The sequence below is a fragment of the Dendrobium catenatum genome, unplaced genomic scaffold (assembly GCF_001605985.2).
Source record: "Dendrobium catenatum unplaced genomic scaffold, ASM160598v2 fragScaff_scaffold_665, whole genome shotgun sequence".
Lineage (NCBI taxonomy): Eukaryota > Viridiplantae > Streptophyta > Magnoliopsida > Asparagales > Orchidaceae > Dendrobium > Dendrobium catenatum.
In genome coordinates this window covers 4,260,575-4,280,737 of record NW_021319127.1, presented here as the reverse complement: position 1 = coordinate 4,280,737, position 20,163 = coordinate 4,260,575, and the positions used below count along the sequence as shown (strand labels likewise).

At 37.6% G+C, this 20,163-nt stretch overlaps 1 protein-coding gene across 2 annotated transcripts; it reads right to left on the bottom strand.

Annotated features, from left to right (window-relative positions):
- Positions 1-52: 52 nt before the first annotated feature.
- LOC110092807 (phosphoribosylamine--glycine ligase) lies at positions 53-17,084 on the bottom strand. 2 transcript variants are annotated; one of them, XM_020817480.2, is made up of 6 exons: positions 16,667-16,743; positions 16,070-16,356; positions 14,138-14,511; positions 13,180-13,710; positions 4,629-5,024; positions 53-251 (listed from the first exon to the last, which is right to left on the bottom strand). In XM_020817480.2, the coding sequence occupies exons 2-6, from the start codon at positions 16,323-16,325 to the stop codon at positions 210-212; spliced, it is 1,599 nt and encodes a 532-aa protein (XP_020673139.2). In that variant the 5' UTR covers positions 16,326-16,356; positions 16,667-16,743; the 3' UTR covers positions 53-209. The 2 variants fall into 2 exon arrangements, with proteins under 2 accessions (XP_020673139.2, XP_020673138.2); XM_020817479.2 differs by lacking the exon at positions 16,667-16,743 and adding an exon at positions 16,806-17,084 and having other exon boundaries at positions 55-251.
- Between the last annotated feature and the right edge of the window lie 3,079 nt (positions 17,085-20,163).

Here is a 20,163-nt window from a genome sequence, read left to right as displayed (position 1 = left end):
AAATAGAATAGCAATAAGTATTTGTATATGGAAGAAAAACAACAACAAAATTTTACATTAAAAGATGTACTCTTATATAAGCACAGAATCAATAGTTCTCCATGGAACAATTCTCAACAACAAAAGGTTTTGTATGGAGGGCTTAATACATTTATATGCAAAATAATTCCCATAACCCGTAGCTGAAAGTGCCTATCGACTACATTTTCTTATGAATCCTCTCCCCTTCTTGCCCTGTGCCGACATGTCTCCTGGAGAAGAGACCATATTAATGAGATAAATAACCCCCAAATACTCTCATCATATTAGAACTTAATATCAAAGACTAGCTTATAGTGTTAGAACGCATGCATTCATGTCTTGTATGTTATTCGTACCATGTTCATTGCATTCATTCATTTATCATTTCATCATTTTTTCAGTCATTTATTCTTTGTTGCTTTTGGTACTTCGGAGTGGAGCTCTGGGAGTCATTCCTCCCCATATTATCGATAACTTCCATCCATCAAGTTTGTTTCTGGATCAAACTTGTTGACCTTGGCCATTTCATATCTTAAGCACATTCATAGCATTACTGTGACATTTCATTTATTAATTCATAGAATTCCTTTCATTCATTTACATGCTCATAATATGATTTACAATGAAGATATCATGTAAATACAAGTGTTCAATGCAGTAATCATAGCACTTGTGGAGAAAAAAATGATTGTCACAAAGCATTTCAATGCATGCATCATAACAAAAATATTCAGTGTAATAATCATAACAAAGGAGTAGAACAATAGTTCATGATAAAGCATATCAAGAATAAAATTATGCTAATAGATTATGAAATTCAACCTTACTAGAAATTTGTTGATTAACTATATATGATATTAAAACCTCAGATCTCCTTGGTTGCTCTACAATTCTATCTGCTTCCTCTTGTGCAATAGGACTTAACAATCGAGTATCAACTTTCTTTACAAGGCTTCCCATGGCTGTTTATTGAGTCTTCTAGTAATAAGAATGGTATTTGATCAAATTTTTCTTAAATTATGTTCATGTATCTTCACATGGTACTGCTTATAGCTCTTTTTAGAAACTATACTAATCTCCTTCATAGTGTACTATGATAGTGGGGTCTATCACATGCCAATATGCCATTATTTAGGCATAAATTAGATCATACTTCTTTCAAAAGGCTTCTGTTCGGAGTTGATTGGAAATTTATGAATTGGAATGACCACTTCACTATGCAGGGAATTAGCGGTAAGATTTGAATTTGAGTTTATTAGATAACAACACGGAGCACTTGTTATGCATCAAAGTTATGAATTGGAGATGGCATATTTTATATATTGGACCATTACCGGTGGGATTGAGTGCATCCCTTCCTAGACTTTCTTATGATAGGAACCTCTTGCACCTTGCATGCCATTACGTAGGCATAAATTAGTTCTTACTTATTTTCAAAAGGATTCAGTGGTGTTTGGAGTTGATTGGAAGGAGGAATTGATAGGAAATATTTGAGTTCACAAGTAAGCCTAAGAGAGAAATCGACCAAACGATGCATGAATTTCAGAAGATTGGAGAGAAAACACAATGAAAATTTCTTCTGTTCAATCTACAACATACAAGTTTCTTCGTTTCGATTCGAGAAGAAACAACTCTTCAAATCTCTAGCAAAGCCTAGAGCTCAAAAGAACAAATCCTAGATCTTAAATCTTCTCCAAATTCCAAATGAAAAGCAAACCCTAACCAAAAAGACTAATTAAAGTCAAAGGACTCCTACAAAAAGACTAAACAACCCTTAATTCAAATTTCAAACTTTCCCTCCTAAACAGCGATTACATTAAGCAATTGGGCCCACTAGGGCATCTGCCCCCCTCCTCTTGGTTCCACCCCCCACCTGGCTTGGGCTGCCTGTTGTAGCAGAGAACCGGTCCAGGTTGGACCGGTTCAGCCGGCCCCTCCTGGGCTGGCCTAACAGAAATTAAGTTGATATAAATTCAACATGGAAAAGATTTGCTTAGTAATTTTAATCTTACTTGTTATATATTAATGAAATTACTTCAATTTGATACTAGAAATTTATTTAAACAATTATGCCATTGTATAGCGATGCAGGATGGCTACAGTTCTAGAATTAAGTTTTTTTAATGCAACTAATATGATACGCAGTAGGAATAAATGCAAAGAAAATAAGGATTTACAAACCATCAAATAATTCAACCATTTGCTTTCTTTAAATATAAATAAGTAATACTAGAATCAGAAGTAAATTGTTAGTGAAATGACAGAGAATTTTGAAGAGGAATTAGAAACATATAAAATTAGTGAGCAATGAATTTAATTTTCTTAAATTATATTTCCATTGCTTCTTTTTGATCAAAATCAAGAACTCTAAGCATGCTAATATCAAATTATGTAGATGAAACGGAACCTGGATTGAAAATGTCATAGTAAATTAGGTGCCATATTGGGCATTTGGGTTCTTACAGGTAAATTCAGTGTATCAGTAGCAGAACAAGCTATGGTTACTGCATTCACTTCTTTCTGGGTTTGTGAAGGTTTTCTGAGTTCCTGTTGATTTTTTTTGAAGATTATACCTTGCAAATATTTGACGACAAAATCTATGAACTTTTTATATATTTTTTTGAACGGAAATACCACTTAGGATAACGCTTGCCTAGCATTTTTTTCTTCTTAAAAATGCTTTGTTGATATTCGTTAGTAAAGTTTTACACAACCTGGGATTTGACTCACCTTTATCTTTCTTTTTTTTTTCTTTTAAAATTAAGGGACACTGCCCGGACTCAAACACACATCACACGCGCATGAACCCAAGACCTTTTAATTGATAGTCAAAGAACCCAACTAACAGATTAAGGAGAGATGCGTATTGTTATATTCTTTAATTTTTATTTCTATTGTGGTTAGGGGTAAAAGTGAGCCAAGCAAGCTAATAAGATGGTTTGAACTCAACTTGCTTGTGATTAGGAGTGCAAATAAGCCAAGTTGGCTTGAACTCGCGCGTTGAGCTTATCGAGGTTTGAGCTCGAGCTCTGCCAGAAGTTTTTTAGCTCGTTGGATCATCGAGCTCGAGTTCAATCTAGATGATGCTCAGCTCTAGTGTGGAGGCGGGGACGGGCTCGAACATGGAAGATAGAACTATGAGGTGGCCCGTAGACATGAAATCGGTATGCTTGCATGTTGGCTCGCAAGCCAACATCCACTGCTGCAAGCTGAGCTACAGCTCCCCTTTTGAGCTCGAATCGAGTTTGAGCTCGGGATTTAGCTCGCGAGTCGAGCTCAAGTTAGGCTTTACTTAAGCTCGACTCGACTCGTTTGCACCCCAGCTGATGACTTTGTGTGTCAAGTTTATGGAGCATGAGCTCAAGCATAAATTTGAGCTCATATAATAAACGAGCTTGAGTGGCTTGTCAAACTGACTATATTAATCTTAATTAATGCATTAATATTTGCATTGTCTTAATTAATTATATTTTGTTTAGATTCAAAATAATAAATCGGGCTTCAAAACAAATCAATTTTGATCTTTCTTATCAAGTTTGAGCATTCAAGTTGACCTTAAACCTCATATTCTTATGTGGACCGAGCTAATTAAACAAACTTAAGCTCGACTAAACAAAAAATTCGACTTGACTTGATTTGTAATATATATTTTAATTAATTAATTTCATATTATATTTAACTTAAAATAATTGTAATCTTTTGAGGTTCATCCTGATATCATTTATATATATTTCTATTCATTGACTTAAAAAATTATGAAAGTTTAGAATATTCTTAAATAGCAAGAATTTAAAAATTAATGTCATTTTGATATCAACGCCTTAACCTTTTTTTTATATAAAAAAATGAGACTAAATAGCAAAATAAACAAATGGTTAAATATTTTCTAATAAAATGACAGGAAAACATCCAAATTTACCAAATATATCTTTCGATAAAAATTTATTAACATCTTAAATTATTTATTATCAAGAACATGAATTATTGCTCTGTATTTAATAATCCTGAAGGATAAATTCGAATCGCACATATCATGAAAATTAGATAATTGACAACCTAGCCAAAAAAATAAAATCATTTTTTGGTTAAAAAATAAATAATAAAAAAAATACAACTTAAACCTTGGTGGAGGATAAGTAAGCTAAATTTATTATAAAAAATGTAAAATAAACAATTAAGACTTCATTTGGGACAGCTTTTTTATTGCTTTGTCAAACAATTTTTTAGATCAAAAATTTTTATATTAAAAAGTTACATTAAAAATCAATTAAAAAGACATCCCAAATGAAACTTAATGACTATTTTCTTACTGCTTCTCAAAGCAGATTTCTACTACAAAATTTTAATTTTTGTACTAAAAAACTGCTTTAAAAAACAGTAATAAAAGATCCCAAACGAAATCTTAAATGGGGCAGCATAACCATAGAAGCTTTCTTACTTATAATATGGAATTTTTCTTTTATACTAAAAAATTGCTTTAAGAAGCAGTAAAAAAGCCGTCCCAAACAATGCCTCAGCAATCACTTAATCTCCATACCAAGGAAATATCCCATTCAATTTCAATGTTATTACTATGTTAACAAAAGGAAAATTCAAGCATGGTTTACCAGGCGGGGTAGTGCTCTCCAGCCAATATCTCTTCGGAAGAATCCTTGAGGCCAGTCAATTGCTTCCACAGCATCATAAGCTCTTTTCCTTGCTTCTTCTATATCCTTCCCCTTAGCTGTGATGCCAAGCACACGGCCGCCGACTGCGATGAAATTGCCACCGGAATCGAGTGCAGTTCCGGCGTGAAACACCTTCACCGTAGAAGAAACACGCTCTGCTTCTTCAAGATTTCTTATGATTGTTCCCTTCTTGTAATCCTCTGGATATCCTTCACTTGCCATTACAACCACCATTGCTGTTTCTGGGGACCAATGCAATGAAGCATTGCTCAAATCTCCTCTGCTGGCAGCAAGCAACAATTGTGCCAAATCTGACTCGAGTCTCATCATCAGAACCTGAACACAGAAAATGTTATGAGGACATTCATATTAATTTTGATGAAGAAGAAAATTGAAATGATGGTATGATACAAGTTTGGGTTAGGTATCGGTGTAAGATTCGAGAGTTCTCAAATTCTTACAAGTGTTAGCTAGCATAATCATGTGCCCACTACCACTGCCTCCTGACAGTTACTGATACCACTTCCTCTGGCACAGACAAGGACCAGTAACAGCTCACCTGCACATCTCCTCCTCTCTATATAGCATTTCACTGTAGCAAAACATTTATTCTTCTTCTTCTACTCTAATGAAGAATACGAATGAGCTTGGTCCTTCATCCCTGTTATTCTTTCTGCTCTAATTCTTTCATTGCAGGAGCTCGTTTATGGTATCAGAGCTGACCAGCCTAACGGCAACAGATCAAAATGGCGGAACCTGAAGCTTCCAGTACTCAGTCAGTTCAGCCGCAGCAAGTCAACTCCCTGTCGGCAGCCATGGCCGACTTCACCATTCCAGCTCCTCTAAAATTTCTCATGTCCAACATAAAGCACATTGTGACCACTCAATTAACCAACGACAACTACGCCATTTGGAAGGTTCAAACCATCAAGCTATTCTCCGCAAATGGATTCGATGGATACCTCACCGGAAGCCAGCAACCTCCCTCCGAATCTAGTCCTGACTATCGGCTTTGGAAACTAGTAGATCAAAATCTAGTCTCCGCTCTATATTCTACCATCTCTCCGACAATACTACCATACATTCTTCACCTATCCTCCGCTCAAGAGATCTGGAAAACACTGGAATGTCGCCTGCAACCAACCAATAGATCCAGAGTGATTCAGCTTAAGAACACTCTGCACAATGTGAGTATGGGAGACAGCTCTATGCAGGCCTATCTGGCTCAAATCAAAGGACTGGTAGACAGTATCGCCGCCGCCGGGTCTCAAGTAGACACTGAGGACATCATACATTACATCTTGAATGGCTTACCCGCTGCTTATAACTCATTCTGCACATCTATTCGCACATGTCAAACCTCAATCAGTCTGGAGGTGTTATACTCACTTCTATGTAGTGAGGAAATAAACATCCAAAATCAGTTACTTAAAGAGTCCTCACCAGCCAAAGACGGATCATCTTTCTACAGCAACGTTCGCTCATCCCGCGGAAAAGGAAACCCCTCTCCACCCTCTCGCTCAAACAGGGGCCGCGGCTCTCCATCTCGCAACCTCAACAGTAACACCACACCTCACCAACAGCGACCCATATGCCAAATCTGCAACAAACCAGGCCACATTGCTGCACAATGTTGGCACCGTAGCAATCTCAGCTACACTCCAGGTCCTCCACGAGCAATGCTGACTCATAATCCCAGCGTCCCCTCATCGGACTGGATCCTTGACACAGGAGCAACGTCGCACCTCACGTCCGAAGCGAGCAATCTTCAACAACCGGTTCCCTATCAAGGCACTGACGCGATATCCATCGCAAATGGCAGCACCATCCCTATTCAATCCTCTGGTGACGATATCCTTCCTCTTCCTAACTCCAACCGTAAGTTACATCTTCGAAATCTACTTTACGCCCCACTGCTCTCCCATAATCTTATCTCTATTCACAAACTTACCGCTGATAACAACTGCTCCATTCTTTTTCATGCCACTGGCTTCACCATTACGGATCTGCAGGATCGTCAAATCCTCCTCCATGGTAGATGTCGCGATGGTCTCTACTCCATCTCCACAACCTCCGCCAACCATCTTCAACAAGCTCTCCATTCTCGATCCAGCTCTGCTTCCCGCTGGCACGATCGTCTCGGCCATCCACATCAACTCGCTCTTCGCACTTTGGCAGCCGTAGATAGTAGCATTAGTTATTCTCCTAAACATCACGTATACAAATTTTGTAATATGGCTAAAAGCCATAAACTACCCTTTCCCCAAAACACTACGCATGTATCTTCACCATTTCAGATTATACACAGTGATGTATGGGGTCCTGCACCCGTAACTTCTCTTAATGGATATCGTTATTACATTATCTTCATAGAAGATTGTACCAGGTTCTGTTGGCTCTATCCAATGACAACTAAAGCCGAATCATACAGTAAATTTAATCAATTCTATAATTCAATTAACAATCAATTCTCCACTAACATCCAAATACTTCGGTCGGACGCGGGAGGAGAATATACCAGCAATCAATTCAAACACTTCCTCCTCAGCAAAGGCATAGCTCAACAATTCAGCTGCCCATACTCCCGAACAGAACGGTCTGGCTGAGCGAAAACATCGCCACCTCCTTGACACAGTCCGCACCCTTCTACTCGCAGCCATTCTACCCCAAAGCTTCTGGGCAGATGCACTTCTTACAGCTAACTATCTCATCAATCGCTTACCAACTAAAGCTCTTGTAAAACCCTTAAAAAGCTGATTTTTTTTTAGTGCAGTTCGTCTGTACGAACTGGATTTAGTACTGGACGAACTGAAGAAATTTGTGAAGAAATCTGTCATTTTCGTCTGTACGAACCTGGAGCGTCGGGACGATCCGTCTGTACGAAATCTGTCCAGAGAGCAAGTCGTCCGGGACGATCAGTGTTGATAAATATCGGATTCGAGATATTTTGGATCATTTGAAGAGAGAGAAAGAGAAGGCAGGAGAGAGAAAGAGAAGGAAGAGGAGAGGAAAGCTTGGTTTTGGAGCCCGCGGAGCGCTTTTCGTCCGACGACGCTGTTAGAAGATTTGTTTGTCTCGCTGTAAGGACTCCGAATCCTATTTCTGTTTTCAGAGATACTGATTTTTGATCGAGTTGTGCACTGTTTTGTGTTTTCGTAGTCGAATTTTTGGACCGGTTTTATATTGAGACAACTTTAACCGCACAACTTTTAGAATGTTATAGATATGAATATTGTACACGATTTGAATATTTTCTACGATGATTTTACCGGTCGGAATTGGTTCTACGCGATTTTAATTGAATAGAAAAATATCAGGATGTTATTTGATATGGATTCAGTAGAACAATAGCCTTATATTGATGTTGTGAACGTTCTGTGTGAATTTGGAAATTTGTGCTTTGTGCAGGATTTTTGTGTAAATTTGATAGACTGCCGTTACTCTGCCGAATTTTCGTAGGATTTCTGATTTGTCTGAGATTGATAGATTGAATAGATATGAATGTGAATATTGATATGATTGCTTTAATATTGACTATTGAATTGATTATTGATTGATTATTGATACTGGAACACAAGTGGAACCTGGTTGAACGTTGGTTGGAGATTGAATTGACCTGTACAGGATGGTGGGCCGACGGGCTTTCCTTTAAACATCGATTATGGATATATGGATGGGAGTCATAAGGAGTTCTTATAGATATGCCGACGGGCGGCCGACGGGCAATAGAGTGACGACTCTTTTTATTGAAACCAACGTATGGATATCTACAACAGCAATATGGATTCTACAACAGCAACATAGCCAGTTGATTGTACTTGTCCAGTATATAGTATTGAATTGCATGTTTACTGTATTGATTTATGGATTCATTGTTTTATAGATTCCTGCTTTATCGACTTTGATTGGATTTACTAGATCGTACGATTTCATTGATTTCACTGATTGATTGCTGTGCATCGACATTGAGCATTGATATAGAAATGGATGGATATAGATATTGCATTGATAGCATGGACATGAATAGTATAGAATCATTGACACTGTTGCCTATAGATTCATTGATTTCTGCTTATAGATTCATTGTTACTACTGCCTATGGATTTATTGATCTTGCATATAGATTCACTGTTGTTACTGTTTCTGCTGCTTTGATTTCAGTTATAGGTATTAGGTGACCTGCTGGGCTTTGTAAAGCTCATTATATGTGGTTGACATTTTCAGGTCAGGGTAAGGGAGCAGAAGATAGAGATTGATCCGGATCTACAGGTTTTAGTTCTTTTGATGATAGTGATTCTTTTGTACTCAGGACATGATAGATTTATGTACTTGTGGGTATAGTGTAGTTCCTAAGTATTGTATATGAACTTTTGAGATATGAATCGACTTGTTATTGATGCTTTTAAATGTTATAGATTTTTGTTAGACTGTTTGATTGAAGGTTATAGATAGCTCTGGTAAATGGCTTTGATGAATTGATTGATATTCTTTCCAAGTTAGATCTTGGGGCGTGACAGCTCTAAATCTCCGCATTCCATTCCAGGTTCTACATAACACACTTCCATCCTATTCTCATCTGCGTACCTTTGGGTGTTTGTGCTTCCCCTGGCTGAAGCATCATGCTCCAAACAAACTTTCCTCTCGATCTTCCGAATGCATCTTTCTTGGTTATTCTCCCTCCCATAAAGGCTATCGCTGTTACAACATGGCTACAAACAAGATACTAATCTCACGCCACGTCATCTTTCATGAGTCCATATTTCCATACTCTGCTTCAGCAACAACAGCTACCTCAAACTCCGACTCATCCACCTCTTCTCCACTCACACTTTTACCCACCTCAATACCAACTACCCTCCCCAACCACTCCCACACTAATTCCTCCACGGTTAATCCAGCATCTCTCTCACCTTCCGACTCTCAAACCAACTCCAACACAATCCTCGACTCCACATCCAACAGCGCCTCTCCTCACCATACCTCACCTCATCCCGCACCCATCACCCAGCCCACTCATCCAATAAAGACACGGCTGAAATCTGGCATAATTAAGCCAAAACACATTCTCGATCTTCTCACAGTCAATTCCGATCCATCTACCCCTACTTCATTCACTCAAGCATCCAAACTACCTTCCTGGCGTGCTGCCATGTCCGATGAATTTCACGCGTTACAACGACAAGGAACTTGGTCGCTTGTACCTGCTCCTTCCACCCACTCAATCTTGGGGTGCAAATGGACCTACCGTCTTAAACGGGACGCCACTGGATCTATTACGCGGTATAAAGCCCGGTTGGTTGCCCAAGGCTTTAATCAGCAACAAGGCCTTGACTATCATGAAACCTTCAGTCCAGTTGCGAAGCTTCCCACAATCAGAATACTTCTGACCATTGCTATACAGCGACATTGGTCCTTACTACAGCTTGATGTCACCAATGCGTTTCTTCATGGAGATCTTGAGGAGGACGTCTACATGAGTCAGCCACAGGAGTTTGTTGATCCCCAACTTCCGACTCATGTCTGTAAGCTGCACAAGTCCATCTACGGTTTGAAACAATCCCCGCGCCAATGGTACATAAAGCTTACTCAGCATCTCACAGGAACCAGCTTTCAATTTAGTAGAGCCGACCCCTCCCTGCTCATGTCCAAGCAGGGCACAGCTCAGATATACATCCTCATTTACGTAGATGACATGCTTATCACCGGCAATGATGAATCATCCATACAGCAAATCCTGCTCAGTCTCCGCCAAGCCTTCTCCCTTAAGGATCCAACTCCAATTTCATTATTCCTTGGCATCCGTATTTCTCACACCCCTCAGGGTCTATTCCTAGATCAGCAACAGTATGCAACCGACATCCTCAAATCTGCTGGGTTTCTCCATTGCAAACCACTTCCTACTCCTATCACTCCGAGATCCACTCATTCCAGTGTACCGGACTCTACTCTGCTTCACCCACCAAATTATCGAAGCATCGTCGGATCTCTGCAGTACTTGACCATAACAAGACCGGACCTTGCCTTTGCAACAAATCAATTATGCCAGCACATGCATAATCCTCAACCAACGCATGTTCATGCTCTCAAGCGTGTGCTTCGTTACCTACAGGGCACTTTAAACTACGGTCTCCCGCTCTGCCGTGGTGAACTCACACTTCAATCATTCGCAGATGCTGACTGGGCATCGGACTCGACCGACCACAAATCTGTCTCCGGCTTCTGTACATTTCTGGGTAAGAACTTGATTTCCTGGTCAGTCAAGAAACAAATTACGGTGGCTAAGTCCTCCACTGAGGCGGAATACCGCGCATTAGCTGCAGCTACCTCTGATGTTATTTGGCTCCGTCGACTACTCACCGATTTCGACGCTACTCCAAGCAAGCCAACCACCATATTCTGCGACAATGTCTCTGCTCTCGCATTAGCAATTAACCCTGTGTTTCATGCCAGAACGAAACACATTGAAATCGACTATCATTTTATCAGCCATCATATTCAGCACAAAGAGATCTCAGTTCAGCACATTCATTCTATTGACCAACCAGCTGACATCCTCACCAAAAGTCTGCCCGTTACCAGGTTTCAACAATTGAGATCCAAACTCACCATCCATCCAAATGATAGTAAGTTTGAGGGGGCCTGTTAGCCAGCATAATCATATGCCCACTACCACTGCCTCCTGACAGTTACCGATACCACTTCCTCTGGCACAGACAAGGACCAGTAACAGCTCACCTGCACATCTCCTCCTCTCTATATAGCATTTCACTGTAGCAAAACATTTATTCTTCTTCTTCTACTCTAATGAAGAATACGAATGAGCTTGGTCCTTCATCCCTGTTATTCTTTCTGCTCTAATTCTTTCATTGCAGGAGCTCGTTTAACAAGAACTTAATCACGTGTAAGATTTAAGTTTTAAAATTCTTACAAGAACTTTATTTAAGATTAAGCTCTCTAGATTTTACAAGAACTTGCAACATGCATTATGAGTTCTCTAACTCTTGCAAGAACTTGCATCATAAATTATATAAAAGAAATCGAAACGAAAAACATGAAGTTACATAAATCTTAAATCCATAAGATCTTAAACAAGATGATTTTCACAAGATTTTAATTGGAAAAAAATATACCCTGATTCATGTTGAATTCGTTGAATTTCCTCCCTTTTCCCTTCGCTTTTTTCTTTCATGAGTTAACTCTATACGGAACAAACTAACTCCTCATAATGAGATAGAGAAAGAGAGAGGACCGATGGTTATTTCCTACGGTTTAGTTATAATAACAACTCATAAGAGTTATTTGATCAAACGGTTCATAAACGATTAATCAAATTATATCTTCTTGATCAATAGGATTTAAACATAAATAATTAAATTTCAATAATTCAAATATAGGGCCACTTAATGGTTTATATAATTAAATATATATACTTAAATAATTATTGCGAGGTCTCGCATAATTATTATATTTAATTATTCTAACAATCAGCTTTAAAAATTAGCTTGGAAAACCAGAATCTGGAAACTCACATGAATCTGCAGATAAGATTGGAACCTAGAGAACTAGGAATCATCATTTCTTACCACTGAAATGGCAGATTTAGGTTTGGCGTGAAATGAAGAAATGAAAAGAAAAACAACTACTTTTTCTTAAGAATAAAAATATAATCCAAAAATAATAATAATAATAAAATAAAATAAACTGTGGTTGGTGCCACTTCACTGATCATGTAACAACTACATAGACATCTTTTAGTTTTACGAAAATCTCCTTATAACACACGTAACAACTATATGGTTTTATTTGATTTCAGTTTTTTAGAAAAAAATTGTTTTAGACGATCTTTAAATTATTTTGGCGTGATTTTCTATTTCCATCAACAAGAGATGACCTTTTGTCTAAACTTGGGTTGGTTAACTATAAATTTTGATTTTTGGTGCATCACATCCTAAATCTACATTAGGGAAATCCTAAATCCTCTGATGCATGCCCTGCAACAAATTTATTTTGGCACCCACCATTTTATTTAGCCCTAAAACTAAAGATCACACCATTGAAAGTGATTTACAATATGAAAAATTGTTATACGGAACAGGTTTCTGCTTGTTTAGGCGGAACAGGTTTCCGTCAGTTTAATTGGGGTGCGGCCCATCAATCCAGCAGCGATTAAGAGATAATTAAAGAGGGGATTAGGAGGAAAATTCAAATTTGGAGGGTTGTTTTGGCACTAACTAGATTTTGTATGCTTTAAATATATTATTTACTCTGGGGGTTAGGAGATATATGGTGTTTGATGAAATTGGGAGAGTTTTTAGATTTTGTTTGGGCTCTACCTGCTGGCTAGAGATTGGGAGAGCTTGATCCTCCTCTCCAATTGAGGATCCAATTGTATCTTGTTATTTTCTTTAAATGAAAAAACCAAAACTATAAGGTGTTTTGTTCAGCACTAAAAAAGCGATGCAACTATGCTCTAAAAATGCACGATACCAACCTGGCATTCTGGATCTCCAAATCGCACATTATACTCAATAAGCTTAGGTAGCCCAGATTTCTTCTCTATCATCAGACCTGCATATAGAACACCTACAAATTTACGGCCTTCAGCAGCCATTCCCTTGACTGTAGGAAATATTATTGATTCCATGATCAAAGACTGGAGTTCTTCTGTCAGCACAGGAGCAGGAGAATAAGCACCCATGCCTCCTGTATTTGGACCAGTATCGCCATCGCCAACTCTTTTATGATCCTGGGCAGACTCGAGAGGTAGGGCATTATCTCCATCCACTATAGCAAAGAATGAAGCTTCTTCACCCTCAAGATATTCCTCAATTATAACTCGCGAACCAGCAGAGCCAAAAAGGTCCTTCACCAACATCAAGTCAACGGCTTCAAAAGCCTCCTCCAAAGTCATGGCAACAATAACTCCCTTCCCTGCAGCCAATCCATCTGCCTTGATTACAATAGGAGCTCCTTGTTCCTTAACATATTGCTTTGCCTCTGATGGATTGGTAAAAGTTCGATACTGCATAAATTAATGATTTGCACCACCAAAGAAGAAGGTAAGTTGATTTTGAAAAGGAAATTAATCAAAAGGAATATCCTTTCGATCCTTTTAATTTTCCCACCCCCAGGAGCAACTCACTAAGAGTAAAAAATTTTAATTCAAATGCTAAGTTGATATAAATCAAATGAAAAAAATGTTATTAATTTCTGCTACAAAAAAATGATGTCGTGATGGTAATGAAATAATAACGAATTCAAGAAATAGCTGTTAAATTTCAAATGGACAGCAATCCTTTGGATTAAGAGAAAACTGTCCATAAATTTGTTTTAACTCTGTAATCGTCCACTTTGAAAGTTTATTCTTAACCAATATTTCGGAATTGAAAGGCAAAGAATAGCACTGCAGATGATAAACTAAAAAACACATATCAAAATTATAAACTTGCCTTTGCAGTGGGAATGCCATACTTATCACACAGTTTTTTCATGAAATCCTTAGAACCTTCCAGCACTGCAGCCTCTGATGATGGCCCAAACGTGGGAATCCCCGTCTTAACAAGATCATTAGCAAGGCCAGCAACCAGAGGGCCTTCAGGGCCAATTACCACCAACCCTACGCCCCATAATCGACAAAAAGATAGAACATCAGCACTATCAGAAATATTCAAATCTGGTATGCAAGTTGCATCCCCAGAATGAGCAATTCCAGCATTTCCTGGAGCGCAAAAAACTCTAGCGCAAGAGGGAGAACGCTGTAAAGAATAGCAAAGTGAATGTTCCCTTCCACCTCCTCCAATAACTAGTGCCACAACCTTATCTTCTGCAATAAGAAATATGACATGTCAGATACAAGCTCCCCCACCATAGAAGAAAAAAATAAAGTAGTTTGCTGAAACTAAAATACTGGTTTGTATATCATTTAAGGATTGCTCTGGTAATTTACTTCCTGCTCATAAGGGTGCTAGATGTGAAAACCCTTAAGTAAAAGAAAGCTATACTCTAAACATCTAGGCACCTTTTGATGAAATTTTTAGAATTTCCGTAAGAAACTCTGCAGTTAGGCGTGCTTACCCCAGAATAATTATGGGATGGGTGACATACGGGGAAGTTACACCAACAGAGCAAAACCGTGAGGCTCTTAGGCCAAAGCGGACAATATCTCGATAGTTAAGAGTTTTGGCTGATACAATAGAACATAGGGAAGAAAAATGGGGTAAATGCAGGACTCAGCAGCATGCAATCAATCATATATCATAGTTTTAATTGCTAATTCATACCGACTATGGTAGCAATATCTACAATTGAAACCTGCTAATAAAGACGTGGCATGCTCAAGGGTGAGAAACAAAAGAACTCAGGCATATATATCATTTTAAGATATTTTAAAATGTGCTGAGATCTCAAGGATGCAAGGCAATGTACACATAAATCCCAATCCCTTGAACGCCTAAGAAACTCATTAATACTGTTAACAAACATTGTCAAATTACTGATTTCAAACCCTTATCAAACATAATATCATGAAATCACGTCTTCATAGAAAATTTTGAATATCAGAGTACTTAACAAGTTGCCACATAAAAATAGGATTCACAACAAAAAAAGTCCATACCATAATCTGCTACATGACATTAACTTCTAAAGAGATATTATGCAAAACATTCCGTGTAATTAAATGTATGCAGGACTCAAGTGAAAAAAAAAAAAAAAAAACAGGATATTTGTTCGTTTCCAACATTAATATCAAAACCAATAGGCAAACAGCATGTCGGGCAATAATTATTTATTTTGTTGGTTGCTATATGTAGCAATTGTGTGGTTATAAATTAATTATAGAAACCTAAGATATTTTTTCTAAGCTAAGCTTAGGGGTTGTTTGGTAGCACGATTTAGACTGCATTTGAGCGAAATCCAGCCAAACGGCCTAAAATGCAAAACCAAATCTCACGGCAAATGAAAGCTGCCGTGGATGGAAAATCCCCTTTTCATGCTTAATCCCGGATTTCTGAAATCCTGTTTTTTGCCGGATTTACGAAATCCATTGGCTCGAATGCTTGTTAAATCCGCTCTACAGTGGGATTTAATAGGATTTATTATGAAAGTTAACAAACAATTTTCAGATTTAGGCCCCTCAGGATTTCCAAAATCCAGGTTTAGAGGATTTACGAAATCCTACTTAAATCAAATTCTGAGTGCTACCAAACAGTCCCTTAGATTATATAGTATTTCAGCACTTGCTTTGGAGAATGGTATGAACATTCTGATAGATTACGGCATAAAAAAGTTGTGAGGTCTGAAAAATCATAGTGGGGATGTAGGGAGGGAGAAGAGTGCATGGGAGGAGGGAGGGAGGGAGGGTGCGAGTAATGATTTCTCACCATAAGCCTCATTGTTACCATTGCCTTGGAGGTTGCTTTGATCAAAACCAGTATTGGAGTTATTGGAAACCTGTGGAATGAATTTGAAAGAAGAGAACTGGTCCGGCACATTAACACTTGAAGACCAGAGAGCACCGTGGAACTTCGAAACAGAAACTGAAAATTTGATGTCTCGTTGGAGACAATTCTTGAAATTTGTACTTCTGCGACCTGCCAATCTTATGCAGCCCCCGAGATAGGCAGAAGTACAACTCATAGCAGCTTATGGATATCAAAAGTAATGGCACCTAAAAAGTGCAGAGTTTTATGTCAAATGACAGCTCAAAATGTATCCAAATTCCAAACGAATATTTAATCATTTTCACTAAACACCACACCCAACACGTAAGTTATTTCTGATATAAACGCAGATTTTTGCATTCTTAGGGGCTGTTTGGTATGGGATTTATCATTTGGCATACCAATTTTCAGGATTTAACACATTTCAAATTTACTAAATCCGGATTAACAGCATTTACTAAATCCCACTTGTTGCCTAAGTGGCTGCTTGGATACAGGATTTAATGTAGGATTTGAGAAACGCAAAAAATGGATACTTTTTTAAATCTCGGGCGAATTAAATCATCCGTTCTCCTTTTTTTGCCGAAAAGCCCGGATTTACTAAATCCGGGAGTTCAACGGATTTAAGGAATTCAGGGGACATGAAGCGCGGGAGAAAGCTTCTACAAAGACATACTCTTTTGTCCGATTAAGCTGGACGGGCAGTCCGGAAGCAGTAACGAGAATTTCAGCTAACACTCTACTTCACGCGAAGCCGAAGCAGCAAACCCAAGCTTCAGAATTTCAGCAAGTTTGTCAAGCAATCTTCCTCGCTGTAGCCGTCGTTCTCCTCGAAAAGAAAACCTAACCTAACGAGTAAAACTCGAACTCGCACGACGCTGGAAGAAAGAAATGGCGATGAGAAAAGCGCAGTGTAGGCAGGCAAAATTAGCCAGATAAATAATTATTTAATTCTTCCAATAAGGTACCAATAAATAATCTTACCGGTCAATTGACACAATTATATTCAAATCCAATCCGATACATTCGAATTCAGATTAATCAATTTAATAAATGGAACAGATTGGATTTTAAATTTGATTTTAAAGAGACAGATTCGGGTTGATCCATAAATTTATTTTTTAACCGAAAATAATGTGTTTAATATACTTTTTCTTTAATTCTTTTTTATATATGGATATAATCTTAATAAACTTTGTAATTAATAAATCTTTAAAAATTTAAAATTAAAATATGTTAATGGGTCATATTTTAGTCACCCGTGCTGATATCAGGTTAAATTTGAGTTTATATTTTTATTCGTTTATTAAACTGATGAAAATTTGTCTTGATTGGATTCGAGATAGATCTATTTCAGGTCAGACTCGAATCCGTGAACATATTTTGACACTCCTAACATGAGTATAACTAAATAATTAGTTAGTAATAGAATATTTAAATAATTAGTTATATAATTAATATTATAATTTATAATTATAAATTATTATAATATTATATAAATAATTAATTAGATTATTAATGGTATAAATAATAATTAAATAGTTAGTTGACAAAAGAATACTTAAATAATTAATTAGATAATTTTGTGTTAATAATTAAAATTTTATAAAATAATACATAATTAATTATTTTGTAGTGTAAACAAAAATTAAACAATTAGTTAATAAAATTATACATAGGGGCTCTTTTTTGGAATACTTTAGTGTAAAATATTGCAAAAGTACGGGTTTTAACAATTTTGATGTTTGGTTGGATGAAAAATGAATTCAAAGTAAAAATAATGTAAACCATTTTAGTTTATTTTTTAGGTAAAACGAACTCCTCATTTTTTTAGCTAGAATGTTTTAGAGCGCAAGCAAGCTCGCTTGATCGCCGTCGATTATCGTTGATCACCACCGCGGATCACCTCCACCCGCGTCCGACCACATCCACCTGCCTTAGGCCACCATCGGCGGCCACAGCCCTCTGACCACCACGATCGCCGTCTGTCGGCCACTATCATCGTCACCCTCCGTCCACCACCCTCGTCACCTCTAGCCACCATTGTCTTCATTGTCACCTGCCATCAATCGTCATTTCTAAAATTTATATTACATTCATTTTATTTCAAATCAAACTTAAACCAAAAAAAAAAAAATCACCATAATTTACTTCACACTCATCTAGGTGTGTCCATATTTTGACCAAACTTGAAAATTTTGAGTTCGGATTGATCCTTTTGGAAAATGAGTCTAATTCGGGTTGCAAATTCAATCATAGTTGAAAATTTGGGTCAGGTTCGGATCCGAGTCAATCCAAAAACCCGAAATTAACCCATCTGACCTGATTCACGCACTCCTAGCGCCTACACCCCGTGCTCGCGGCCTTGCGCCCACTATTGCGCCCACACTCATGCCAGCTCCCACACCCCTGCTAGCGCTCACACCCGCAGTCCGGCAAAACTGCACCCTTGCTTGCGTCATTCCAGTAGCACATGCGTTCCTCATGCTTGCGAGCCTCGCCGACTAGCCCTCGCATGCTTTCCCCTACCTCCCTCTGATCGCTACCTACCCTCGTGGCCCCTGGGCTCGCCCACTAGCGCAGTCGCACCTCGTGGTCTCATGTTTAGTGGGTCAGGTTGGGTGAACCCCGGGTCTACCCCGGATCGGGTTCAAGTCCAAATATTTGACCCATTTTGCAATTCGGTTCGGACTTAGCTCAACTGAATTGGACTTAGGTAACACATTTGACACGCCTATAGTCATCCAAACAATCTCAAAGTATTTATTTTACATTGCATTTTTCTTTTACAATGCATTCCTTTTTTAGGCAACTAAATACCCCCTTAAATTATTAATTAGATATTTATTATTCTAGTTAGTAATTAAGTACTAACTAAAATAGCATCTAACAAAGTAATTTAATAATTCATAGTGTAACTAGTAATTAAATTATTTGATAATTATTACGTGTTGAAAATTTTGAGTCTATAGAGTATATACTTTACGTATCTACATTGTACAAAAATTTAACACACATAGATAAAAGTAAAAAGATAAAAAAATTTTACATGAAAAACTAAGAAAGGAAAAAAATTTACAGCGCATAGCCCAATTGAAAATCAATTATATATCACAAGATAAAAGAATCATTCTTCTCATAATTGAAGGAGAGGAATATTTGATAATAAGATGTCTGATTTTTCTTATGAGGTTTAATAAAAAACATGTGTTTATAAATGGACAATTACCTCCCAATAGCAGTGCTTGATTTCTCAAATAGAGATTATAGAAAAATGGTGTGCACAATGAGATAGCTATAACCAACATCAGAGCTAAATTTTATCAGAATTCTAGAGATAATGGTGATTACTGATGGTGATCGTCAACGGTGACACTGTTTGTCACCGGCATAGCTTGAAAATATAAGAAGGCTATCTAGTTCTCTCTTTTCTTGAACCATATTCCAAAATACTATATTGTATGGTCTATATTGACTCCATTGATCATGAAACATTTGTTCAATATTTAAGTGCCTTCATATTGCTAGAATTAAGTGTCTTTAGGCTCATTGTATTTATCTTATTGGATTTGTTTCGTCGCGTTGCTCGATTAGATTATAACCACATCAAATTTAAAGTTTAGATGAAAATAATTTTAATTTCAAAAGTTTCTAATTCAAAAAGAGTGCCTAGATTCGTGCAGATCTTAATTATAAGTATTGCATCAATTTTTATACTAAAGTTAGGATTTATAGTTGGTGTTGATGATGTTCATCAAACTTATGGGTGATGATATGCATTGATATTGTTGGCCATGATAGGTGATGAAGTCAATGGGCTTCGGAGTAGGGGAGGATTGTAGTAAGACGATGATGGTCATATGATTATATTCGAGTAATTGTGATTAGAAGATCATAATGCGACAATGATGATTGGAGGATCGTAATTAGGTGATGGTGTTCAGAGAATCGTAGCCATACAACAAGGACCAGAGGAATGTAGTTGGGCAACTATACAATTCAAATGAGCCCAAAAATCATTTCATTCAAACTTA

Excerpts from the sequence above, each read along its gene's own strand:
- LOC110092807 (XM_020817479.2), bottom strand. The coding sequence starts at position 16,325 with ATGAGTTGTACTTCTGCCTATCTCGGGGGCTGCATAAGATTGGCAGGT. Across the intron at positions 5,025-13,179 it reads TTGGAGATCCAGAATGCCAG|GTTCTGATGATGAGACTCGA; the intron begins GTTGGTATCGTG and ends TTCTGTGTTCAG. Across the intron at positions 252-4,628 it reads GGAGAGCACTACCCCGCCTG|GAGACATGTCGGCACAGGGC; the intron begins GTAAACCATGCT and ends TCTCTTCTCCAG.